The 26798-nt window shown below is 42.0% G+C and overlaps 1 protein-coding gene and 1 non-coding gene across 3 annotated transcripts in view; both read left to right on the forward strand.

The window, feature by feature from the left end:
* LOC120246789 (desmoplakin) overlaps nt 1-23339 on the forward strand; it is a 47136-nt gene extending 23797 nt beyond the window's left edge. Inside the window, exons 10-24 of one of the 2 annotated variants that reach the window (XM_039254399.1) lie at nt 310-435; nt 774-926; nt 3957-4111; nt 6792-6918; nt 7708-7909; nt 8626-8852; nt 9748-9914; nt 10346-10484; nt 10986-11179; nt 12204-12366; nt 13497-13580; nt 14136-14243; nt 15012-15110; nt 16135-18429; nt 19398-23339. In XM_039254399.1, coding sequence (XP_039110330.1) covers nt 310-435; nt 774-926; nt 3957-4111; nt 6792-6918; nt 7708-7909; nt 8626-8852; nt 9748-9914; nt 10346-10484; nt 10986-11179; nt 12204-12366; nt 13497-13580; nt 14136-14243; nt 15012-15110; nt 16135-18429; nt 19398-22646 — 7488 coding nt within the window. In that variant the 3' untranslated portion in view covers nt 22647-23339. The remainder of the gene's footprint in view (nt 1-309; nt 436-773; nt 927-3956; nt 4112-6791; nt 6919-7707; nt 7910-8625; nt 8853-9747; nt 9915-10345; nt 10485-10985; nt 11180-12203; nt 12367-13496; nt 13581-14135; nt 14244-15011; nt 15111-16134; nt 18430-19397) is intronic. The other variant, XM_039254400.1, reaches the window with a different exon arrangement.
* Nucleotides 13633-13736, forward strand: LOC120246808. Its single transcript, XR_005532154.1, has one exon. It is a non-coding gene; the product is annotated as a U6 spliceosomal RNA (small nuclear RNA).
* Nucleotides 23340-26798: the final 3459 nt, after the last annotated feature.

Raw genomic sequence — 26798 nt, forward strand, 5'->3', positions numbered from 1 at the left:
ACATGCTTAACCGACTGAGCCACCCAGGTGCACCCTAATACCTTATCTTTTGAATGTATTTCTAGAAGCACTGAATACAGTCTTCAAAATATTTTACAAATCCTATTTATTGGCTTTTTGTGTAGAGGAGCAACCTGGTCATGAGTCACTCAGATGTCTCTTGCTGTCACATAATATAGCTTCTGCTCTAACCTTTTCCTTTAGCCACCTATTAAAATAGACTCCGGGAAGGTAGTCCTTGAAATAGAAAATACTAGTTGCCTACTGAATTCCTTTTCATTAATGTGTGATCACTCTCATCTTTAATAGTTTTTTGAAGAGGCCCAGTCAACTGAAGCATACCTGAAGGGCCTTCAGGACTCCATCAGGAAGAAGTACCCCTGTGACAAGAACATGCCCCTGCAGCGCCTGCTGGAGCAGATCAAGGAGCTGGAGGTATCGCAGAACAAAAACAGACAGAACGCTCATTACTCAACTCATTACTTAATTAAAAGTCCTTTGGAAAGCATACTTCACATTCTATTGACATAGTCTCTTCACACAGTGATAGTCTTTCCTGCCTGCTTATGTGGCTCTGTGGTTTCTGAAGTGGCTTGTTATGAAAGGTTCCGATAGTCCCTGCAGATAGATGAACCCGTGGCCTTTTGTGGCTGATCCAACAGTAGCAATACCTAATGTGTAACATCATAGCAGCTATGGTAATGTCATTTGCAGGGCTTCCCTGAAATTCACTGAGCATCTATGCTAAAGTATGGTCTGATTTGCAATTGCAGAAAGAACGAGAGAAAATCTTGGAGTACAAGCGTCAGGTCCAGAACTTGGTAAACAAGTCCAAGAAGATTGTGCAGCTGAAACCACGCAACCCAGACTATAGAAGCAACAAGCCCATCATTCTCCGGGCTCTCTGTGACTACAAACAAGACCAGGTGGGCGCTCACTTATTCAGAATGAGGCACATGTTTTCCCTTTCTTCACCTAGAGATTTTTGCCATCTAGGGCGTAGAGTTTAATCCAGGTTTTGGTGGGCGGCAGAATCCATGCCTTTCTTTCCTACATAGAGCAGCAAGCTGTAGAAATGCGGCAGCTTTGCTCTGAGTCCAATCATAGCTCTTGATAATTAGAACAGTGGTTATTATTTTTTAAATGTTTATTTATTTGTTTTGAGAGAGAGAGAGTGTGTGTGGAGGATGATGGCAGAGAGAAAGGGAGAGGGAGAATCCCAAGCAGGCTCTGCGCTCAGCACAGAGTTCCATGCAGGGCTCTATCCCACAACCCTGGGATCATAACCTGAGCCGAAATTCAAGAGTCAGATGCTCAACCACTGAGCCACCCAGGCACCCAGGACAATAGTTATTTTTAAGCTATTCATTTTAAGTATTAATACTTCTCTTCTTCTAATATGCAGAACTTCATCTGTGATTACCCTTTATTTATTTTTTTAATGTTTTTTATTTATTTCTGAGAGAGAGAGAGACACAGTGTGAGCAGGGGAGGGTCAGAGAGAGAGGGAGATACAGAATCTGAAGCAAGCTCTAGGCTGAGCTAGCTGTCAGCACAGAGCCCAACGCGGAGCTCGAACCCATGAACTGTGAGATCATGGCCTGAGCCGGTATCGGATGCTTAACCGACTGAGCCACCCAGGTGCCCCTGTGATTACCCTTTAAATCCTTTTTCTTTTTAAAGTTTATTTATTTTGAGAGGGAGTGCACGAGAATGGGGGAAGGGAGAGAGAGAGAGAGAGAGAGAGAGAGAGAGAGAGAGAGAATCCCAAGCAGGCTCTGTGCTGTCAGCACAGAGGCCCATGCTTAACCAACTGAGCCACCCAGGTGCCCCACTCTTTAAATCTTAAATTTTAAAATCTTTAAATTTCTTTAAAGATCTTTAAATTTCTAACATGNTTACCCTTTAAATCCTTTTTCTTTTTAAAGTTTATTTATTTTGAGAGGGAGTGCACGAGAATGGGGGAAGGGAGAGAGAGAGAGAGAGAGAGAGAATCCCAAGCAGGCTCTGTGCTGTCAGCACAGAGGCCCATATGGGGCTCAAATCCATGAACTGTGAGATCATGACCTGAGCTGAAGTCAGATGCTTAACCAACTGAGCCACCCAGGTGCCCCACTCTTTAAATCTTAAATTTTAAAATCTTTAAATTTCTTTAAAGATCTTTAAATTTCTAACATGAAAGAAAGGGGGAATGTGACCATTATTCTGTGTTTGAAGTGAATGTGATTATAGATATTATGAATTGATTGAACATATTAATCCTGCAGGCTCTGTGGTAAATACAAGTGTTTATATGGAAAGATGACTTGTTTTTATTAATTACTTGTGTGATTCCCACAGCTCTGTTTTCTTTTTTTATAATTTTTTAATACTTTTTTTTATAATGTTTATTTTTAAGAGAGAGAGAGAGGCAGAGCATGAGCAAGGGAGGGGCAGAGAGAGAGGAAGACAAAGAGTTCAAAGTAGGCTCCAGGCTCTGAGCTGTCAGCATAGAGCCTGATGAAGGGCTCAAATTAGCCATGAGATCATGACCTGTGCCAGACACTTAATTGACAGAGCCACCCAGGTGCTCCTCATGGCTCTGTTTTCTTATAAAAATTATGGAGAATTTAAAAAATGTAAAATATGACCAGCTGGTTAGAATCATGTTATAAAAATGGTGTTTATTCTAGCAGGTGGAAATGTTTTAGGAACTTGCATGGAGAGAGGCACCTGGGTGGCTCAATCAGTTAAGCGACTGACTTTGGCTCAAGTCATGGTCTTATGGTTTGTGAGTTCCAGCCTCTCATCGGGCTCTGTGTTGACAGCTGGGAGCCTGGAGCCTGCTTCTATTTCTGTGTCTCCCTTTCAGCTCCTCCCCTTTTTGCATTCTGTCTCTCTCCCTCTCAAAAATTAGCATTAAAAGGGGCACCTGGGTGGCTTAGTGGGTTAAGCGTCCAACTTTCCGACTTTCGCTTAGGTCATGATCTTGCGGTTTGTGGGTTCGAGCCCCGCGTCGGGCTCTGTGCTGACTGCCAGCTCGGAGCCTGGAGCCTGTTTCAGTCTGTGACTCCCTCTCTCTCTGACCCTCCCCTCCTCACTCTGTCTCTCCCTCCTAGAAATAAATAAAACATTAAAAACAAACAAACAAACAAAAATTAGCATTAAAAAAAAACTTGCATGGTTGAGAGAGAAGCAAGTTGAAATAGAGATATGAAACACATAAATATCAAACTTACTACATTTCACTAGTTAAGATAGTTGTCCTATTTGAAGTGTACTCATTTCAGGAAGCTATGGAATTAATTTAGAACATAAGCTATTCAGAGGGTTGGGTGGCTCAGTCAGTGAAGTGTCTGATGCTTGATATCGCCTCAGGTCATGATCTCACAGTATGTGAGATGAAGACTCATGTTGGGCTCTGCTTGGGGTTCTTTCTCTCTCTCTGCCCCTCCCCTCCTCATGTCTATGTTTTCTCTCTCTGTTTCTCAAAATAAATAAATAAACTTAAAAAATAGAGTAAGCTATTTAGATATTGTAGTTAATTTAGAAAGTTATTTTCTGGGGACAGAATTTCAGAATTTCTTGTTTTTATTTCTAAATTTTAAGAGCAAGTGAATGAGACAAGTAACTCCCACATACTCAAACATAATATATAAAATATGAACTCACAAAAATAGAAAAGCCATGGGGGTAGTTTTTGCTTTACAAAAGGATTGCTCACTTTACTGGTGGATTCCCCAGGCTGTCTTTGGAAAGTTCCTTTACCTAATTCATTTTATGCACACCTTTTAGGCTCACATGTATTATTTAAAGCATCAGTATTGTTGGGATATGTAAAGATCATCTTCATTTAAGGGAAAATAATAAGATAAAAGTTCAGTTTGCACATTTCATCTCTATTTCTGTCTTTGAGAAAAAAGATAAAAATGTGTGCTCATGAGTATAGCTGAAACATGGAGTTGCTTGCCTTACAGAAAATTGTGCACAAAGGGGATGAGTGTATCCTGAAGGACAATAATGAGCGCAGCAAGTGGTATGTGACAGGTCCAGGAGGCGTGGACATGCTCGTCCCTTCTGTTGGTCTGATTATCCCCCCTCCAAATCCTCTGGCCGTGGACCTCTCATGCAAGTAAGTTGTTGAAGTTCCCAGTAGCCACAGCATGAATGCAAGTGTGGAGAAGTAGGGCAATGCTTATACAAGAAATGTAGACTCACCCTTTTGCACTATAATACCCTGTCTTGAAAAAAGGAGCTTTTGTAAGTTTTCCTGGCATTGTCATGCAACTTTATGTTGAAGGTACTATAGTTTTTATTGGAATGTAAAAAAGAATGTCTGACTATTTGGGGGACTGGAGGAAGCCATTCTTTTTAAAAAATATATTTAATATTTAATATGTAAATACTAAGCAATCCACAACTGCACAAGCAATGGACTAAATGAGAAATCAAATGGCAAATAAAAATATGTCTCAAAACCAAAGAAAAAGCAAATGCAATATTTCAAGATGTATGGGATGCAGCAAAAGCAGGTGTTAGAATGAAATTTCTGCTATAAAAGCTTGTATGAAGAAAAAAATGTTCAAATAAACAACTTAACATGACACCACAAGGAATTAGAAAACATAGCTGAAATTTAGTCGAGGAAGGAAAGAATAAAGAAAATCAGAAAGAAATAAAATAGAAATTAGAGTAAACAATAACAGAACATTGAAAGAAATAACCAGTTTTTCTGAAACAAACAAACAAACAAAATTGGCAATGCTTTAACTACATTAAGAAAAAAAAGAGAGAAGACTCAAAAACCGAAATGAGAAATGGAAAAGAAAACAGTACAGCAGGTAACCACAGAAATACATCATGTGATAATAGTGGCATTTACTATAAATAATTATATGCTAACAATTCAGATAACTTAGACAAAAAAACCCAGATAATTCCTAAAAACGCACAAGTTACCATGATTGAATCTCAGATCTTGAATCCAGGAAATAGAAAATCTTCTTAGACCAATCACAAGAATGCATGTTGAATTAGGAATCAAAAATCTCCCAGCACAGAAAGGCCCAAGACCCAATGGTTTCGTTGGTGAATTCTACCAAACATTAAAAAATATATAATTAATGACAATCTTTATCAAAATGTTACAAGTAATGGAATAGGAGAAATGCATTCCAGATCATTCCATGAAGCCATTACTACCCTGATACCAAAGCAGGATAAATATGATACAAAAACAAAAGAGTCTAGTTTGTGCAATATAAGTATCACTACTCCGACTTTCTTTTAACATCCATTTGTATGATAAATGTTTCTCCACTCCTTCACTTTTTTTTTATTAAATTTTTTTTTTTTTTTTTATTTCTAGGAGAGAGAGAGAGACAGCGTGAGCAGGGAAGGGTCAGAGAGAGAGGGAGATACAGACTCTGAAATAGGCTCCAGGCTCTGAGCTGGCAGTCAGCACAGAGCCCAATGTGGGACTCGAACCCACGAACCGCAAGATCATGACCTAAGTGAAAGTCGGACACTTAACCGACTAAGCCACCCAGGCGCCCCTCCACTCCTTCACTTTTGATCTGCAGGTGTCTCTAGGTCTAAAATGAGTCTCTTTAGGTCTAAAATGAGTCTCTAGATGAGTCATTTTTTTATTCCTTTTGACACCCCATGTCTTTTGATTAGAGCATTTAGTCCATTTACATTCAAAGTTATTATTGATAGATCTGTATTTATTGCCACTGTATTACTTGTTTTTTCATTGTTCCTGGAGATTTTCTCTGATTCTTTCTTGTCTTTGTAACTTTTGGTCTCTCCTTTGCACTCAGAGTCCCCTTTAACATTTCTTGCAGGGCTGGTTTAGAGTCATGAACTCCTTTAGTTTTTGTCTGGGAAACTCTTTGTCTCTTTCTATTCTGAATGTTAGCCTTGATGGGTAGAGTATTCTTGGCTGCAGATTTTTCCTATTCAGTACTTTGAATACATCATGCCACTCCCTTCTGGCTTGCCAAGTTTCTGTTGAGAAATCTCCAGCTAGCATTATGGGTTTTCCCTTGTAAGTGAAGGACTTCTTTTGTCTTGCTCCTTTTAAGATTTTTTATCACTATATTTTGCAAATTTAATTGCAGTATGTCTGAGCGTTGGCTTGCTTTTATTGATTTTGCTGAGAGTTTTTGTGCCTACTGGACCTAGATGTCTGTGAGGAGACCATTCTTACCATGTATCTTGAAGGCATTGTTTCAAAGTTCTTATTCCCTTCTTATTCCATTCTTATCAGTAATTTTGCAAGTAGCCACAAAAAAAAACCCTTCATATTAATATCTGCTCATCAATAAGCAAGTAGAGCATTCATTTTACAGATTGTCCACAGCAGATTCTTTTCCACCTTTAATTATGGAAATCTTCCACCATACACAGAATAGGGAGAGTAGCATAATGAACCCGCATACTCACTTCCAAGCTGCAATAGCCATCAACATTCCATGATGGCTTCTCCCTGCCATCCTGCATGGTGTTAGACCTCTGTCAATTAATACTTTGCTGGCAAACAATACAATAACAAGGAAATGTATATTCTGAGCAAAAGTGAATTATCTATACTAATATAGATCATTGAGAATGAACTTTCAGAGAGTTAACTAGTCCAGATCCATTGAAATGCTGAGTGTTTGGAAAGTATACATTCACTGCATACATTAACTACTACTCTGTTAGTTCTTGTTATAGTTTTGACGCAGTGTGTAAGCACAGTCAGCTTTCCTGTTGGGGTGGAAGTTTGAAAGCCGAGCTCCAGTGTGTGTTCCCCTTGTGCCTTCCAGGATCGAGCAATACTACGAAGCCATCTTGGCTCTGTGGAACCAGCTGTACATCAACATGAAGAGCCTGGTGTCCTGGCACTACTGCATGATTGACATTGAGAAAATCAGGGCCATGACTATTGCCAAGGTACATCCTGAGGGCCACTCACACTGCCTGGAGGAGGTTCCAGGCTGCTCCCTGTGGTGCTTGCTTCTGCCAGGCAGACCTTTTAGCAATGCAACTAATGCTTTTGTTATCTCATCAAGAGAGTTAGCTCAGCCTGCCAGCGAGGTTCTGGTCCACCCTATATAGGATGGGAGGTATTTGCACATGGCTGGCTCTGGTACAAACAGAAGTACTGATTGAAGCTACCTGACAAGCCAGAAGTACCTGTGGAAATGACACATGATCCTGTACTATCCTGGGTCCTGTTGTCCTTTGATGTAATGGAAAGCTAGGTCATAAATTATTAACTGGATATCACAGAAGTGAATAGGGGGGACAGAATTCATGGAATAACGCCCAAAGCAGTCATTCTTCTAGATCAGTGGTTTTCAAGTTGTGGTCTGAAGAATCCCAGCTTAAGGGGTTCTGCTTGGGATGACAGGGCAAGTAGAGAGGCACAGAATGAGTAAGTCTGGGGTCCCATATTCCCCCTTTTCTCTTTTCAGTCAGAGCAGCTTTGCTGTGATCTGCTTTAGGTTTGCAACTTCTGAGTAATACTTCCTTTGAAGAATAAAATTCTGTAGGAAAAATCTATTGACAACGCACTGCTGTGGTTCTGAGGAGCAATCTCGTAATTCTCCAGGACCTTTTATATCTTAATGGGCCTTTGACAAGTATTGCCTTAAGCCCCCCCAGCATAGGGTGTTTCTGGGCACTCCTCTTGGTCACCCCATGGGGGTAATCAAACACTCCTGCCTGGTTTACTTCCAGCTGAAAACCATGCGGCAGGAAGATTACATGAAGACAATATCTGACCTTGAGTTGCATTACCAAGAGTTCATCAGAAACAGCCAGGGCTCAGAGATGTTTGGAGATGATGACAAGCGGAAAATGCAGTCTCAGTTCACGGATGCCCAGAAGCACTACCAGACCCTGGTCATACAGCTCCCTGGCTACCCCCAGCACCAGACAGGTTTGTCTATTCTTCGTGTTATCAACCACACACACAGCTTTTTCTTTTTAATAGTTTATTTTTTATTTTTTGTTTTTTTAAAAATGTTTTTATTTCTGAGAGAGAGAGACAACATGAGCAGGGGAGGGTCAGAGAGAGAAGGAGACATAGAATCCAAAACAGGCTACAGACTCTGAGCTAGCTGTCAGCACAGAGCCCAATGCGGGGCTTGAACCCATGAACCATGAGATCATGACCTGAGCTGAAGTCGGATGCTTAACCGACTGAGCCACTCAGGTGTGCCAATAGTTTTTTTTTTTTAACATTTATTCATTTTTGAGAGACAGAGATAGAGCATGAGTGAGGAAGGAGCAGAGACCGAGGGAAATACAGAATCTGAAGCAGGCTTCAGGCTCTGAGCTGTCAGCATAGAGCCCAATGTGGGGCTTGAATTCACGAACCATGAGATCATGACCGGAGCTGAAGTCAGAGGCTTAACCAACTGAGCCATCCAGGAACCTCAACCACACACACAGCTTTAACAGAAAGTAGTTTGCATGAAACTAGTTTCAGGATCAATGTTGAAAAATAACGTATCAAAAGTCATATATACACTAAATTTTCAGAATCACGTCAAGGAAGGAGTTATAGTTTATGCAGTACAGACGTTTTCTGAGCACAAGCACCCTTCTAGCTAGGAATTCTCTGACTTTTGTGGTCCTAACGTATTTTTGCAGTAACCACAACTGAAATCACTCACCATGGTACCTGCCAAGATGTCAACCATAATAAAGTGATTGAAACCAACAGAGAACATGACAAGCAGGAAACATGGATGCTGATGGAGCTCCAGAAGATTCGCAGGCAGATGGAGCACTGTGAGGGCAGGATGTCCCTTAAGAACATCCTGCTAGCCGACCAAGGCTCTACACACCATATCACAGTGAAAATAAATGAGCTAAAGGTAGGCATCCAGTGATATTTTGTTCGATTCCGGGTATATTGTTTATCTGCAAACTAATTAAAAAATACCTCCTGGTTTAAATATTTATAGACAAGAAGCACTAATTTTCAAGAAAACAGGCTTCTGGCAGGATTTCCTCTTTTCTTTCCCATGCTTCCAAATTTGTAGAAGGTTACCAGGCTGGGGATTAAAGCACTGTTGTGTTGGTTTGTGGGTTGTTGAATCAGGCCACGGTGTTTGTCCTCTATGCCACATAGTTCTTTGTTCAGTTTTAAAGTTTTCATAAACATTAGTTTGGTTGCTGCTTGAAACCAACTATGATATGGGCTAAACAAGTAGAATTTTTTTTATGTTTATTTATTTATTTTGAGAGAGACAGAGATAGGATGAGTGGGGGAAGAACAGAGAGAGAGAATCCCAAGCAGGCTCTGTGCTATCAGTGCAGAGCCCGATATGGGGCTCGAACTCACAAACCGTGAGATCATGAGCAAGAGTTGGATGCTTAACTGACTGACACACCCAGGTGCCCTGAGTTATTTTTATTTATAGGTAGGAAACTGACATGGAGAAATTTGTTTGGTGGGGGCGGGGTGGTGGTGGTGGAGGTAAAACCTCAAAGCTGTAGAGAGAGCTGGGATTATGCCCAAGCGTAGTCAGCTCCCAGCTCTGTGATCTTTCCTGCTCAGCCACGCCTGCACGCTGCATTGGGATATCTAAGATAATATATCCTGAGTAAGAGGGCCATGTTTACACAGCGCTGATAAGGCCTCCTCGGAGAAGGAAATGAAATATCAACTCTGTCTCCTGAGTCTTTTCCATTTAGGGGACTACTTCAGGACAAAAAACGATCATAAGAATCACAGTTAAATCAAGAGCTTTCCTTCTTCTTTGACAGAGCGTGCAGAATGATTCTCAAGCAATCGCTGAAATTCTCAACCAGCTTAAAGATATGCTCGCTAACTTCAGAGGTTCAGAAAAATACTGCTATTTACAGAATGAGGTATTTGGACTGTTTCAGAAACTGGAAAATATCAATGGCGTTACAGATGGCTACTTAAATAGGTAAACGCCCCTAACATTTATCACAGATATTTTGCTTTTCTCAAGCTTCATTTTGTCAGACTTCATTTGCTCTGTATGCTTGACCTACTGCTATCTTGCCTTACAGTTTTTCTGTTCACTGCAGACTTACTTACATTCTTCTGTGCTTTTGAGATAGTAGTTGTGAGATGTTAATTCCAGGGTTGTGAAATCTAATGTGTTTTACAGCTGAGGTATATGCTATAAGAGTCAGGACTTAGAATTCTTCAATTAATGCAGAATGGCTGTCTGAATGATGACATAGAGGGGCGGGAGAGGAGTTTATTGCTCCTGCTGCTTAGAATAGGCAAAATAAATTTTCATCAGCTTCTTTCATTAATAGTGGCAAGAGCCAAATGTTCAAAGGGTAATTACGTCACTGGCAATATTATTTGCCTCTTTGCTCTTTACAGCTTATGCACTGTAAGAGCTCTACTCCAAGCTATCCTGCAGACAGAAGACATGTTAAAGGTTTACGAAGCCAGACTCACTGAAGAGGAAACGGTGTGCCTGGATTTGGATAAGGTGGAAGCTTACCGCTGTGGACTGAAGGTAACTGAAAGTTGTGTTCAGTTGATAGCAGTGTCCCGGCTTATGGGAAATCATGTGATCCAAGGCTTCACTACGTTTTTATGAGTTTGAGGATTACTAGAGTTCATTAGCCACACCTGGTTGGTATCTGTTGTTATCTGTAGTACACTGTTTACCAGGCTGTACTGTTAAGAACAACGTGCAGAGGTAATTTGTGGTGAAATTTGTTCGGAAAACACAAAGTTAAACATAACTGAACTGGTTTCTTCACTACAGCTCTTCTCTTCTTCTTTAATATATTCATATGTATTATCATTATTCAGCAATGAAACAGAGTTGGTATTTAGCATTTCTCAAATACGCACATTAAATCCTCTATTAATAGGGTAGCATAAGAAGCTAGATCACTGACATAAATATTGGGAAATGCAATCAGTGAATATGCTTTTCTGGATTGCTTATCACTTAAAAATACAAATATTCCAAGAGATTAACTTGTACTCTTTCTTTCTCCTGTGACAGAAAATCAAAAACGACTTGAACTTGAAGAAGTCTTTGTTGGCCACCATGAAGACAGAGCTGCAGAAAGCCCAACAGATCCACTCCCAGACTTCACAGCAGTATCCACTTTATGACCTGGATCTGGGCAAGTTCAGTGACAAAGTCACACAGCTGACAGACCGCTGGCAAAAAATAGACAAACAGATAGACTACAGGTGTGCCAACTTCCTTCCCTAGTTTCTTCCCATTTGGTTGTTCCAAGATAATGTCACTTGAAGTTGTCATTACAAAAGCAGTGGTTTGATTGGCTGTGTTAGTTAGGCGCAAGAGACGCTCTGTTCATGGGCTGTCTGGAGTCAGCTTTGTGGGAAAAGGGGGAAGCAGGCACCTCGCAATAGCCAAGCTTGAACCAACCCATACCAGGTACTTGTAGAGAAATCAGCAGAAGACATCACTCAGGCTCTTTGGGGCCTTGTAAACTCTTGCTAGAATTGTTGGAAGGAGTAGATACTTTGAGTGAGTGTTCTTCTGAAATTTAAGAAAATTAAATCTACTACAAAAGAAATGCCTTCTTCCAAATGAGGGTTTAAAAAGTCTCTTTTAATTTTACAGTAGTTCATTTTACTAACAGTGCTTTTTTAAAATTGGTAACTAATTCCCTTGTCATACAATTCCCCCATTGAAAGTGTATAATCCAGTGGATTTTACTGTATTTAAGATTACGTAACCATCACTGCCATCTATGTCTAGAACATTTTCTTTACCCTGAGAAAAGAGCCTCATACCCATTAGCAGTAATTTCCCATCACCTCCCAATCCTCCAGCCACAACGCAGTCTTTCCTGTCTGTGGATTTGCCTGTTGCAGACATTTCATATGAAGGATCATATATTATGTGCTCCTTTGTGACTGTTTTTCCACTCAGCATAATGTTTTCAAGGTTCATTCTTGGGGTAGCATGTTTTCTTACTTCATTCCTTTTTATGAGTGAATGGTATTCTATTGTATGGCTATATTTACTACATTTTGTTTATTTTATTTTATTTACTTTCATTCATTCATGGTTTGGGGCTATCATGAAGAATGTCACCATGAACATTCATGTGTAACTTTTTGTAGGGAGGCATGTTTTCAGCTCTCTTGAGTAGGCAGCAGGTGGAATGATTGGGTCATATGATAACTCGGTTATATACTCTCAGGACCATTGCTTTTGTGATTTTATCATATCGATTTTCTGCAGATTATGGGACCTGGAGAAACAAATCAAGCAACTGAGGAATTACCGTGATAACTATCAGGCTTTCTGCAAGTGGCTCTATGATGCCAAACGCCGTCAAGATTCCTTAGAATCCATGAAGTTTGGTGACTCTAACACAGTCATGCGATTTTTGAATGAGCAGAAGGTACAAACCAGTTTGTCATTTCCTTAGATAACATTGAGTGTAACCTGTATTTTCCTGTTTTCATAGTCATGCCTAGGTTTGAAATGATATATTTATGAAGGCTTTTTAAAATTTTTTTTTAATGTTTTATTTATTTCTAAGAGAGAGAGAGAGACAGCATGAGCAGGGGAGGGTCAGAGAGAGAGGGAGTCACAGACTCTGAAACAGGCTCCAGGCTCTGAGCTGGTAGTCAGCACAGAGCCCGACGCGGGGCTCGAACCCATGAACCGCAAGATCATGACCTAAGCAAAAGTCGGATGCTTAACCGACTAAGCCACCCAGGCGCCCCTGAAGGCTTTTTAAAAAATGTTTATTTTCTTAGAGAGAGAAAGAGAAAAAGAGAGAGAGAGAGAGATAAGGAGAGAAAGAATCCCAAGCAGGTTTCACGCTGTCAGTGCAGAGATGCAGGGCTCCATCTCATGAACCTGAGCTGAAATCACAGTAGTACACTTATCTGACTGATAAGCCTGAAATGATGTTTGATATTACCAGTTCATTTTGTGAATGCTTATATAAGGCCCAATGGAAAAACAGTTGAGATATTTATAAGGAAATCAATGGGCAAAGCAGAAATAATGTAACATTATAGTAAAGTATCTTTAAATTGAGGTGATAGGATCAGAAAAGAGTATAGATTAGAAAGTTTCCTCTTAGAGAATAAGAAATTGAGGATCTGGGACACCTGGGTGGCTCAGTCAGTTAAGCATCTGACTTTGGCTCGGGTCATAATCTCATGCTTCATGGGTTTGAGCCCCGTGTCGGGCTCTGCATTGACAGCTAAGAGCCTAGATGCCTGCTTCGGATTCTGTCTCCCTCTCTCTCTGTCTTTCCACCACTCATTCTCTGTCTCTCTCTCTCTCTCAAAAATAACTGAACATTAAAAAATAAAGATTTAAAAAAAAAGAAGCCAAAGATCTTGCCTACCCTTTTCTGAATGGAAAACATGCTCATCTTCTCAGGCTTAACTGAGAATAGGAGTTCACTGCATGTAGTCATAAACTGTGGAAAACCAGTTGTCCAGCAGTGAAATAGCATTTATTTAAAAATATTTATATACTTTAATGCTTATAAGTATTATACTTTTTGTGTAGAACTTGCACAATGAAATCTGTGGCAAACGAGACAAATCAGACGAAGTTCAGAAAATTGCCGAACTCTGTGCAAATTCAATTAAGGTATGTTCGTTTCACAAAGAATGTTGGCATTTCATCAAGAATAATATTAACTGTGCTCGCTTCAGCACACGTACTAAAATTGGAATGATACAGGGAATATTAGCATGGCTCTTGTGCAAGGATGACATGCAAATTTGCGAAGTGTTCTGTATTTTAAAAGTATATATTATGAACGGTGTTATTTTCTGAAATACTTGAAAGAGTATAAACTTCTTGAGGATAGCAATTATGGCTTCTATGTGTTCTCTCTTGAACAAACCGTGAAAAATTTATTAACTATTAACATAAATTCATCGCACATTGGAATATCAATGGAGTGGGCTGGTCTTCATTCTTTATACTAGTAATATGGGTAACAATCTTCATTTAATATAAAGACGTACTCCTTGGTTTAATAATGTAATGTTAGTGACTTGGACACTGTCAATGCATGATAGCCTATGGGGTTGGTCATTAGAAACACAGCATGATGATTTAGGACCGTGGAATTGTAGCTGTCAGTGACTCTTTTAAGTCCAATTGAGTATGTTTCTCTTAAACCTTTTTATTCTGCAGGATTATGAACTCCAGCTGGCATCGTACACCTCAGGATTGGAAACTCTACTGAACATACCTATCAAGAGAACCATGGTTCAGTCTCCCTCTGGGGTGATTCTGCAAGAGGTATGTATCTCATTACATATTCTTAGAGCCAGCCCCTCCTGCATCTTCTGTTGTCCCTGCTTCCTTCCTGTCTTCCCTGTAGACCCTGAATTCACCCTTTGTTTCAAGGTATCCACTCCAAAAGGGTTTAATAGCAGGTTATGCTCCTTCAGTGGGAGTCATCAATACCTAAGTGATTTTAGGAGGTGGTCAGTGGAAATCTGGATCTGTTGTTTATATGGTAGGATCTTCGCAGAAGATCTGGGATTAGTGAGGGAGGCTTTTAACAAGTGGAAAATGTCTAGTTGATTTTTAAAGGACAACTTCTTCCCAAAGATGTCAGATAGCATCATCTGTCAGATAGTTTAGGGGAAATACTCTAGAGGGATGAGGATAGGCTACAATCTTGTGAGCCTTTTGTTTTGTGGTACTTCTGGATTTTGGAATTAGCACACATGAAGGAAGGGAATTCACTATTTGTGTTAATTTTTTAGTGTTAATTTGTTCCCCAGTCAGGGGAGGGGCAGAGAGAGCGGGAGAGAGAATCCTAAGCAGGCTCCGCACTGTCAACACAGAGCCCGATGTGGGGCTTGAACTCACAAATCATGAGATCGTGACCTGAGCTGAAATCAAGAATCAGACGGTTAACCAACTGAGCCACCCAGGCACCAAATTATAATTTCACTATTTCATTGATTTAGGAAATAAAATTGGTCAGCTTGCATAGGACATTTTTTTTAATGCAGTAACTGTTTTTTTTTTTTTTTTCTCTCACTCCTTTTTTACAAGGCCGCAGATATGCATGCTCGATACATAGAACTACTTACAAGGTCTGGAGACTATTATAGGTTCTTAAGTGAGATGCTGAAGAGTTTGGAAGATCTGAAGGTAATTTACTTAATTTCCTTGGAGTGTTGGAAAAGAAAGTGGAATAGAACTTTATTATTACTGCCTCATTAGAATATGGATCTGGACATACTTCCTGTCTACACTAGAGTTTATTCATGAGTTAGGGGTTAATTCTGTGCTTCAGGACAGTGCGCTGAATGGTGTTAGGTGATGTTTACAAAATTCTAGCTGCTTTACCGTACCAAAAAACCCCCACTAATTTCATTTACTGTTTGGTCAAGGATTTTGCTTTTTTCATGTGTGTTTTTTCTTTTTTTAAATGTTTATTTATATTTGGGAGAGAGACACAGAGCATGAGCTGAGGAGGGGCAGAGAGAAAGAGAGGGAGACACAGAATCTGAAACAGGCTCTAGGCTCCAAGCTGTCAGCACAGAGCCTGACATGGGGCTTGAACTCACGAACTGTGAGATCATGACCTAAGCCGAAGTCAGATGCTTAACTGACTGAGCCACCCAGGTGCCCCTGTGTATTTTTTTAAATTAAGGAAGAGAGCGTCCTGGACTGGCTGGATTTGGATTTTTTATCGACATACAAATTTGTTTTATCAATTTGGATGTTTTTATCAACATAAAAAAATCTAGTTGTTTAATTTACTTGTCATTTCCAATACATGCATTCAGTTTATATGAAAACTTAATACCCTGAAATAAAGGAAATGTTAACTTCTGAAATTTTAAGATTTTGATCTTGGAAGAAGTTACCTCACTTACACATGAAGCAGGGGAAACTCAACGATGCTGTATCATTTGCTAAGATCATACAGGCAGTTGATGGAAGAATTATGACGAGAACACAGATTTTGTGGGTTTTTGTCCAGTAGCTTTTGCCTTGTATCACTCTTTCTATATGTGCTTGTGTGTGTGTGGTGTGCGTGTGCACATGTGCAGGTGTGTGAGGAGAAACGAGAACACACAACGGTCTGAGAGGGGGGAGAGGGCCGTTTCTTTTTCTTAGGACGTGAGAGGTTTTCCTTTCATCCTAATTTCTGATTTCACTTCCGCAGCTGAAAAACACCAAGATTGAAGTTTTGGAAGAGGAGCTCAGACTGGCCCGAGATGCCAACTCTGAAAACTGCAATAAGAACAAATTCCTGGACCAGAACCTGCAGAAGTACCAGGCGGAATGTTCCCAGTTCAAAGCCAAGCTTGTGAGCCTGGAGGAGCTGAAGAGGCAGGCGGAGCTGGACGGCAAGTCGGCCAAGCAAAGCCTAGACAAGTGCTACGGCCAAATCAAAGAACTCAACGAGAAGATCACCAGGCTGACTTACGAGATCGAGGACGAGAAGCGGAGACGCAAGGCTGTGGAAGACAGGTTTGACCAACAGAAGAATGACTATGACCAGCTGCAGAAGGCAAGGCAGTGTGAAAAGGAGAGCCTCGGCTGGCAGAAAATGGAATCCGAGAAAGCCATCAAAGAGAAGGAGTACGAGATAGAAAGGTTGAGGGTTCTGCTGCAGGAGGAAGGCGCCCGGAAGAGAGAATATGAAAGTGAGCTGGCAAAGGTAAGAAACCACTATAATGAGGAGATGAGTAATTTAAGGAACAAGTATGAGACAGAGATTAACATTACGAAGACCACCATCAAGGAGATATCCATGCAGAAGGAGGACGATTCCAAAAACCTGCGAAACCAGCTTGACAGGCTCTCGAGGGAAAATCGAGATCTGAAGGACGAGATCGTCAGACTCAACGATAGCATATTGCAGACCACCGAGCAGCGACGGAGGGCCGAGGAAGATGCCTTGCAGCAAAAAGCCTGTGGCTCCGAGATGATGCAAAAGAAGCAGCATCTGGAGATAGAGCTTAAGCAGGTCATCCAGCAGCGCTCCGAGGACAATGCTCGGCACAAGCAGTCCCTGGAGGAGGCTGCAAAGACCATTCAGGACAAAAACAAGGAGATTGAGAGACTCAAAGCAGAGTTTCAGGAGGAGGCCAAGCGCCGCTGGGAATATGAAAATGAACTGGCTAAGGTAAGGAACAATTACGACGAGGAGATCATTAGCTTAAAAAACCAGTTCGAGACTGAGATCAACATCACCAAGACCACCATCCACCAGCTCACCATGCAGAAGGAAGAGGACACCAGCGGCTACCGAGCCCAGATCGACAACCTCACCAGAGAAAACCGCAGCCTATCCGAGGAAGTAAAGCGCCTGAAGAACACGTTAGCCCAGACCACGGAGAACCTCAGGAGGGTCGAAGAAAATGTCCAGCAGCAAAAGGCCACGGGCTCGGAGGTGTCGCAGAGGAAACAGCAGCTGGAGATCGAGCTGAGACAGGTCACTCAGATGCGGACGGAAGAGAGCCTGAGATACAAGCAGTCGCTCGATGACGCCGCCAAGACCATCCAGGATAAAAACAAAGAGATCGAGAGGTTAAAACAACTGATAGGAACAGAAACCAGTGAGCGGAAACGCCTGGAAGAAGAGAACGCTAAACTACAGCGGGCCCAGTATGATCTGCAGAAAGCCAATAACAGTGCCACGGAGACGATCAGCAAGATGAAGGTTCAGGAGCAAGAGCTCACGCGCCTGAGGATCGACTACGAGCGGGTGTCCCAGGAGAGGGCCGTGAAGGACCAGGACATCACGAGATTCCAGAGTTCTCTGAAGGACCTGCAGCTGCAGAAGCAGAAGGTGGAGGAGGAGCTGACTCGGCTGAGGAGGACCGCCTCCGAAGACTCCTCGAAAAGGAAGAAGCTGGAGGAGGAGCTAGAAGGCATGAGGAGGTCTCTGAAGGAGCAGGCGATAAAAATCACCAGCCTGACCCAGCAGCTGGAGCAGGCGTCCATCGTTAAGAAACGGAGCGAGGATGACCTCCGGCAGCAGAGGGACGTGTTGGACGGCCACCTGAGGGAGAAGCAGAGGACCCAGGAAGAGCTGAGAAGGCTCTCCGCCGAGGTCGAGGCCCTGAGACGCCAGTTGCTCCAGGAACAAGAAAATGTCAAACAGGCTCACCTGAGGAACGAGCATTTCCAGAAGGCAATAGAGGATAAAAGCAGGAGCTTAAACGAAAGCAAAATAGAAATCGAGAGGCTGCAGTCTCTCACGGAGAACCTGACCAAGGAGCACTTGATGTTGGAGGAGGAGCTTCGGAAGCTGAGGCTGGAATACGATGACCTCAGGAGGAGCCGGAGCGAGGCGGAGAGTGAAAAAAACACCACCATCTCTGAACTCAGGAGCCAGCTGCAGATCAGCAACACCCGGACCCTGGAACTGCAGGGGCTGATTAATGATTTACAGAGAGAGAGGGAAAATTTGAGACAGGAAATTGAGAAATTCCAAAAGCAGGCTTTAGAGGTATTCACAAATATTTGATCACAGCTTCCCTGTCCTTCAAATAATTCACTCCTTTTGCATCTGAACTCAGCTGTGCTCCTGATAACTGGGATGGCCACTTACAGCAAGCCTAATTTCTCTTCTTATTGCTGTGCTGCTGCTGCCGTAACCCAGGCCACTGCTTTACAGCAGTTTGTCCTGTTTGCCCTTCTGTTCTGTCCCTGCATCAGTACCTATCTGTGTGTCACTCCTGTTTGGAGTGCTTTTCGAACATGAGCTCATCATCAGGTTTAACACCTGAGAGCTTGTCCTCTGAATATTCCAGTCTGTTTTCTAGAAGATAGCTCTTACTTAGCGAGCTATGATCTGCATTAAAAATTTTTCTAAATAAAAACCAGAGTAAAGGCATTTTCTATGCAATTTTGAAATCACTTTTTCTTTCTTGCTTATGTGGTTTTTCTGCATGCATTATTCTATTCTCTTTTGATCATGACCCTAATGTGTTTGTTTTTGTGTGGCTTTTCTCCTTTTAACCCCTAAGTTAAAAATACCTTCTTTGAGTTCTAATACATTTGACTTCTGTAGACAATATTTGTGTGGGGCTGGGTGTGGGGTGTGTATATGTTCATAGATTTATTTTGTTTTATCAAACATGCTAGTATAGCTGCAACAGGAGAGATGTAGGTATAGCAGGTATGATGACTTGGAACAAAATTCCCCATATGTTTTCAAGCCATTAATCCTGTTAAGACAGTTCTGTAAATGAAAGTAGCAAGTATGAAGCCATTTATCAAAGTGGCAACATATCTTTACAGAATTTTTTTTCATGATTTATAAGATACCAAAATAGCAGTATATCCAGGGAAAATAGAGGAAGGGCAAAAAAGTGAATACATTTTATGTTTTATGTGTAGAAAAGAGGAATTATGATAGCCCTACAATATGCTCAAAACATTATTTCTTCCTGTTTCTTTCTTTTTAAATTCCAGGCATCTAACCGGATTCAGGAATCAAAGAACCAGTGCACTCAGGTGGTGCAGGAAAGAGAGAGCCTTCTGGTGAAAATCAAAGTTCTGGAGCAAGACAAGAGCAGGCTGCAGAGGCTGGAGGATGAGCTCACTCGTGCGAAAGCAACGCTGGAGGCGGAAAGCAGGGTGAAACAACGCCTCGAGTGTGAGAAACAGCAAATCCAGAATGACCTCAATCAGTGGAAAACCCAGTACTCCCGCAAGGAAGAGACAATTAGGAAGATCGAGTCGGAAAGAGAAAAGAGTGAGAGAGAGAAGAACAGCCTTAGGAGCGAGATCGAAAGACTCCAGGCAGAGATCAAGAGGATTGAGGAGCGGTACAGGCGCAAGCTGGAAGATTCGACCAGGGAGACGCAGTCACAGCTGGAAACCGAGCGCTCCCGGCTTCAGAGGGAAATCGACAAACTCAAGCAGCGCCCCTACGGGTCCCATCGGGAGACTCAGACAGAGTACCAGTGGACGGTTGACTCCTCAAAGCTGGTGTTCGATGGACTGAGGAAGAAGGTAACGGCCATGCAGCTCTATGAGTGCCAGCTAATTGACAAAACAACCTTGGACAAACTGCTGAAGGGGAAAAAGTCTGTGGAAGAAGTTGCTTCTGAAATCCAGCCTTTCCTTCGGGGTGCAGGAGCTATCGCTGGAGCATCCGCTTCCCCTAAGGAAAAGTACTCTCTGGTGGAGGCCAAGAGAAAGAAATTAATCACCCCAGAATCCACAGTCATGCTCCTAGAAGCCCAGGCAGCTACAGGCGGTATTATCGATCCCCATAGGAATGAGAAGCTGACCGTTGACAACGCCATCGCTCGGGACCTCATTGACTTCGATGACCGCCAACAGATATACACAGCAGAGAAAGCAATCACTGGTTTCGATGATCCATTTTCAGGCAAGACCGTATCTGTGTCGGAAGCCATCAAGAAAAATCTGATTGACAGAGAAACCGGAATGCGCCTGCTGGAAGCCCAGATTGCATCAGGGGGTGTGGTGGACCCCGTGAATAGCGTCTTTTTGCCGAAAGATGTAGCCTTGGCCCGTGGGCTGATTGACAGGGATTTGTATCGGTCCCTGAATGATCCCCGAGATAGTCAGAAAAACTTTGTGGATCCAGTCACCAAGAAGAAAGTCAGTTACATGCAGCTGAGGGAACGGTGCAGAATCGAACCGCACACTGGTCTGCTCCTGCTGTCGGTGCAGAAGAGAAGTATGTCCTTCCAGGGAATCAGACAGCAGGTGACCGTCTCTGAGCTGGTAGATTCTGGTATATTGAGACCCTCCACTGTAAATGAACTAGAATCAGGTCAGATTTCTTATGACGAGGTTGGTGAGAGAATTAAAGACTTCCTTCAGGGTTCAAGTTGCATAGCGGGCATATACAATGAGACCACAAAACAGAAGCTTGGCATTTATGAGGCCATGAAAATTGGCTTGGTCCGACCTGGTACTGCCCTGGAGTTGCTGGAAGCCCAAGCAGCTACTGGCTTTATAGTGGATCCTGTTAGCAACTTGAGGTTGCCAGTGGAAGAAGCCTACAAAAGAGGCCTGGTGGGCATTGAGTTCAAAGAGAAGCTCCTGTCTGCAGAACGAGCTGTCACCGGGTATAATGACCCTGAAACAGGAAACATCATCTCCTTGTTCCAAGCCATGAACAAGGAACTCATTGAAAAGGGCCATGGCATTCGTTTATTGGAAGCACAGATTGCGACCGGGGGGATCATCGACCCGAAGGAGAGCCATCGCCTGCCAGTTGACATGGCGTACAAGAGGGGTTACTTTAATGAAGAGCTCAGTGAGATTCTCTCCGATCCCAGTGACGATACAAAAGGATTCTTTGACCCCAACACGGAAGAAAATCTTACCTATCTGCAACTAAAAGAAAGATGCATCAAGGATGAGGAAACAGGGCTTTGTCTTCTGCCTCTGAAAGAAAAGAAGAAAGAGGTGCAGACGTCTCAAAAGAATACCCTCAGGAAACGTAGAGTGGTCATCGTTGACCCAGAGACCAACAAGGAGATGTCTGTTCAGGAGGCCTACAAGAAGGGCCTGATAGATTATGAAACCTTCAGAGAACTGTGTGAGCAGGAGTGCGAGTGGGAAGAAATAACCATCACTGGATCTGACGGCTCCACCAGAGTGGTCCTGGTAGATAGGAAGACAGGCAGTCAGTATGATATTCAAGAGGCTATTGACAAGGGCCTCATTGACAGGAAGTTCTTTGATCAGTACCGATCGGGCAGCCTCAGCCTCACTCAATTTGCTGATATGATCTCCTTGAAAAATGGCGTTGGCAACAGCAGCGGCATAGGTGGTAGCATCAGTGATGATGTTTTTAGCAACAGCCGACATGAGTCAGTAAGTAAGATTTCTACCATATCCAGTGTCAGGAACATAACCATCAGGAGTAGCTCTCTGTCTGACCCCCTGGAAGAAACAAGCCCCATTGCCGCCATCTTTGACACAGAAAACCTAGAGAAGATCTCCATCACGGAGGGAATAGAGCGGGGCATTGTCGATAGTATCACTGGTCAGAGGCTTCTGGAGGCTCAGGCCTGCACAGGTGGCATCATCCACCCAACCAGCGGTCAGAAGCTGTCACTTCAGGATGCAGTCTCCCAGGGCCTGATTGACCAAGATATGGCCACCAGGCTGAAGCCCGCTCAGAAAGCCTTCATTGGCTTTGAAGGTGTGAAGGGAAAGAAGAAGATGTCAGCAGCAGAGGCAGTAAAAGAAAAATGGCTCCCCTACGAGGCAGGTCAGCGCTTCCTAGAGTTCCAATACCTCACTGGAGGCCTTGTTGACCCGGAAGTGCATGGGAGGATAAGCACGGAAGAAGCCATCAGGAAGGGGTTCATCGACGGCCGAGCAGCTCAGAGGCTGCAAGACACCAGCAGCTATGCCAAAATCCTGACCTGCCCCAAAACCAAATTAAAAATATCCTATAAGGATGCCATGAATCGCTCCATGGTGGAAGATATCACTGGCCTACGCCTTCTGGAGGCCGCCTCTGTTTCTTCCAAGGGCTTGCCTAGCCCTTACAACATGTCTTCTGCCCCAGGCTCCCGCTCGGGCTCCCGTTCTGGCTCCCGCTCTGGATCCCGCTCCGGCTCTCGCTCTGGTTCCCGAAGTGGGTCCCGGAGAGGAAGCTTTGATGCAACGGGAAATTCTTCCTACTCCTATTCCTACACCTTTAGCAGTAGCTCCATTGGGCACTAGTAGTCAGTTAGCTGCTATTTCCTTGGCTTCATTTATGTGAATTTTCACTTTGCTAAATATTAACAAAGAAAAACCTAGTGCTTGCAGTATAGAGATAGAACTTTCTGTGATTAAGAAGATATAACCTTGGTTGAAATCAAATACTAAAGGCTGTTCTGGCTTTTTATCTTCTCAGTTCGCCTAACACATCTAATACACTGGTTGTAGTGTGTATGAAATGGTAATCAGTTGTAACGATAGCACAAATTGAACCTAGAGTTTGTTCCTTCTGTGTTTAGTTTTTTGATCGATTCTTGTATTTCTTTTGGCCTATAATACAGATTTCTGTTCTTAGAGATGAAATTAAATTGATCATTGATATTCTAGCCATCGTTCTGTGTTTCATCTAAATATTTCCATTTTCTGTATTAGGAGAAAATTACCCTTCCCATTCTCCCCAGAAGCCTCCACCCCAAACCCAAACATTTTGGAATGAGTCCCCTTTAGTTTTAGATTATGGACTGTGTAACCTCTATACTCTTCAGTGCACCTGTTTGGTTTGGCATTAATTTGACTATATGTGCGTGATGGCAGCAATCTTTCCTTTTCTTTGGTCAAAGTGTTCTGTTTATTTTGCTTGTCATTTCCTACGTACTTTCAAAAGGTGTCTTTATGAAGTTTGCTATTCTGGCAATAAACTTTTAGACTTTTGAAGTTTCTGTGTTTTGATTTCATATGTTTATACACACAAGGCATTTATCAGCATCATTTTGTTAATATGTCTAAAACCTTCTGTGGACTAAGTACCTATTAAGGATGACTATTTAAAAAAAAAAAAAAACTACCTTAGTTCTGAATTCTTGTTAGAACTTTGTCTTTTTTAGTTTTTTTTTTTTTTTTTTAACATTTCTCAAGTACCTGTTATATACCAGGCAGAGTTCTTGGGGAAAAAGCCTGTGTAAAGAGGCCAGGCCACACATCACTTCTTGTTTATCCTGGACAGTGAATTCTAAGTAGCATGGGCAAAAGCCATAATACCATCAAAAAAAATGAAGTGGCTAAGATTCTATTTTGGGTATACTCAAAATATATGGTGTTTAATTTATCCCCTCAAAGGTGTGAATTGTCCTTGGATTTATAAAAATGAGTCCTGAAGAGTTTTTGGCTCTCTGTTGAAGGACAATGAGATATAAACCTATTCTTTGTATCAAAGAGAAACTTTGAAATCCAGATGCTTGTTATTAACATCAACATGACCTTACTGAATACCTAGTATTAAGCTAGGTACTATGAGGATTCGATACATTTGATATTCAGTACAAATGACATCAAGACATTTGCAGTCTGGATGGGGACAGAAGACACCTATAAAGCAATCAGCGGGACAACTTTCATATATGAGCAACATGCATTAATATCAAGTATAGTATAGATTAGAAAATAGGGGAAAAAATGATGTTAATTGTGAAGAGCAAAAAAGATATGAGATAATACTTAAATTATTGGGGCTTTTGGCACTTGGGATGAAAACAGCCTTCCTTCATTGTCTCACCTCCTTTTCTACTCCTTGACTCCCCTCCCAATCTGGAAGACTTGTAATTAATTTCATTCACTAGTAATTGACTTCTGTGTGCTACACATTGTGCCAAAAGCTATGCATCCCATGGTATTAACACATGGTACAAAAATAGCCCTTGTAATATAAAAGGAAGAGGAAAATATGTGGGAAATGCTGTGTTGGGTGATATGATGGAAGATCTTCATGCTAGAGCTAAGAGGCTATATCAGTCAGCTTGGGCTGCCATAACAAGACGCCATAGACTATGTAACTTAAATTCATTTCTCAGTCTAGAGCCTAGAAGTCCAAGAGCAAGGTGTCCTTAGATTGGTTTCTGGTGGGAGTTCTCTTTTTGGATGGTAGGCAGTAGGGGTGGGTGGGGGGAGCCCTGGTATGTGTTGCTTGTCTCAGAAGGACTTGAATTTTACCACATTAGAGCCCCATCTTTATGACCTCATTTAACCTTCATTACCTCCTTACAGTCCCTAACTCCAAATACAGCCACATTGGGGGTCAGGGCTCCAGCATATGAATGGGGGTGGTGGTGGTGGTGAGGGTAACACACAATTCAGCTTATCATAGAGATCTATCTCTCTAGAAAAAGTGGTGATTAAACAGAATAAGAAGTATCCACGTAAAGCAGTTCTTAGGGTTGAAAGAGTATACCTCCAAGCTGTTGCCGAAAGTTGCCATTAAGCTCTGAGATGAGATAGGCTGTGTCCTAGAGACAGGACATGCTTGACCTTGGATAAGTTTTGATTTGGTTCACCTGCAGCAAGCCTTCACAGAAAATGACAGTCATCATTTCACATTCAAAAGTAGCCTCACATTTTCCGGCTGCTGCTGGGCTAACCATGTAAATGCAGATAAAAAGTAGGGATTCTGTGGACAAAGTATGAATAAACCGGAATTCATCTCTTACTCCACATCTGCTTGCAGCTCTTGGCCCATTTCTGTATTTTGGGGTACAGCTTATTTATACTCAAAACTTTGTTTTTTATTTTGGTGAGAAAACTGTACTATCTGCCTATTAGAAATAGCCATTCCCTCCATACTTTCCATCGGGTGGAAACAAGTACAAAGGGAAGCAAAAATTTGGCATTTGGCTTGAGAAAAGTAAAAAATAATATAAGAGGGATTTGGTTCTGGGACTTAAAAGCATTTGAGGAAATTAAAAGGGTTGATTCTAGATCTTGGATAGGAAATGTACAAAGTATGCTTGGGTTAATCAAAGCAAAGGAAAAGGAAGTAGTCAAGGACTAATGGAACATGTCAGAGAAACGAAGTGGTTTAAGTGGCTTCCACTGGTCAAGGTTGGGACAATTTGAGAATCAGCAAGAATTGTGATGGTAACAGAGTGTAATAATTAATCAATAATGATTTTAAAATTCCCTTGATTCAGGGTATGTAGGTGGCTCAGTCAGTTGGGCATCTGACCACAGCTCAGGTCATGATCTCACAGTCTATGGGTTGGAGCCCTGTATTGGCTTCTGTGCTGACAGCTCAGAGCCTCGAGGTCGCTTGGGATTCTGTGTCTCCTTCTCTTTCTGCCCCTCCCCTGCTTGTGTTCTCTCTCTCTCAAAAATAAATATTAAAAAAAAATTTTTAAATCCCTTGATTTTATAGTAAACAAAATGAAGTTATGGTAAGAAGGCCAGGTAACAAATACAGAAGCCATGACAATATTAGAGAATCATTATTTATAACTCCTAACATAATGACCAACTCACTGAAGGATTGTGTGAGTTTTTTGGGGAAGAAGACATTCATATGGCTTTAAAGTACCATCCCACAGAGGAAGATGTCCTACAGCAGAGTGATATAGCTATCTACCAAGTGATCAAATTTAGCATTACTAATAGAAGGAGAATTTAAGATAGGTGTCCTCTATGAGATGTAATAAAAAGGCATTCACATCTCCTTGCAAAATTATTAAATAAAACCTAATCACAAGGGGGGGGGGAAATCTGACAAATCCAGAAAGAGGAACATTCTACAAGATAACTGGCTGAGGCTCCTGACAAAATTCAATGACTTAATTTAAAAGGAAGGTGTGGGGGGCACCTGTGTGGCTCAGTTAGTTAAGCATCTGACTTGGGCTTTGGTCATGACCTTGTGGTTTGTGATTTCATGCCCCACCTCAGGGTCTGTGCTGACAGCTCAGACCTGGAGCCTGCTTTGGACTCTCCCTCTCTCTCCTCCTCTTCCTTTCTCCCTTTCTCTTTCTCTCTCTCAAAAAAAAAATACACATTAAAAAAATTTTAGGGGTGCCTGGGTTGCTCAGCTGGTTAAGCATCTGACTTCAGCTCAGGTCATGATCTCATGGGCTGTGGGTTCAAGCCCCACATGAGGCTCTGTGCTGATAGCTCAGAGCCTGGAGCCTGCTTCAGATTCTGTGTCTGTCCCTTCCATGTTTATGCTCTGTCTCTCTCTGTCTCTCAATAATAAATTAAAAAACTTTAAAAAAATTTTAAAGAGGAGGGTAGGGAGACATTCTAGATTGAAAGAGACAAGAGCCAATTACAGCTCATGGGTTGAAAAAACTAATCAAATGACTATGAAAGGAATTTGGAGGACAACTGGGGAAATTTGAATATAAACTTAACATTATATGG

The sequence above is a fragment of the Hyaena hyaena genome, unplaced genomic scaffold (assembly GCF_003009895.1).
Source record: "Hyaena hyaena isolate Hyena2069 unplaced genomic scaffold, ASM300989v1 scaffold_481, whole genome shotgun sequence".
Taxonomy (NCBI): domain Eukaryota; kingdom Metazoa; phylum Chordata; class Mammalia; order Carnivora; family Hyaenidae; genus Hyaena; species Hyaena hyaena.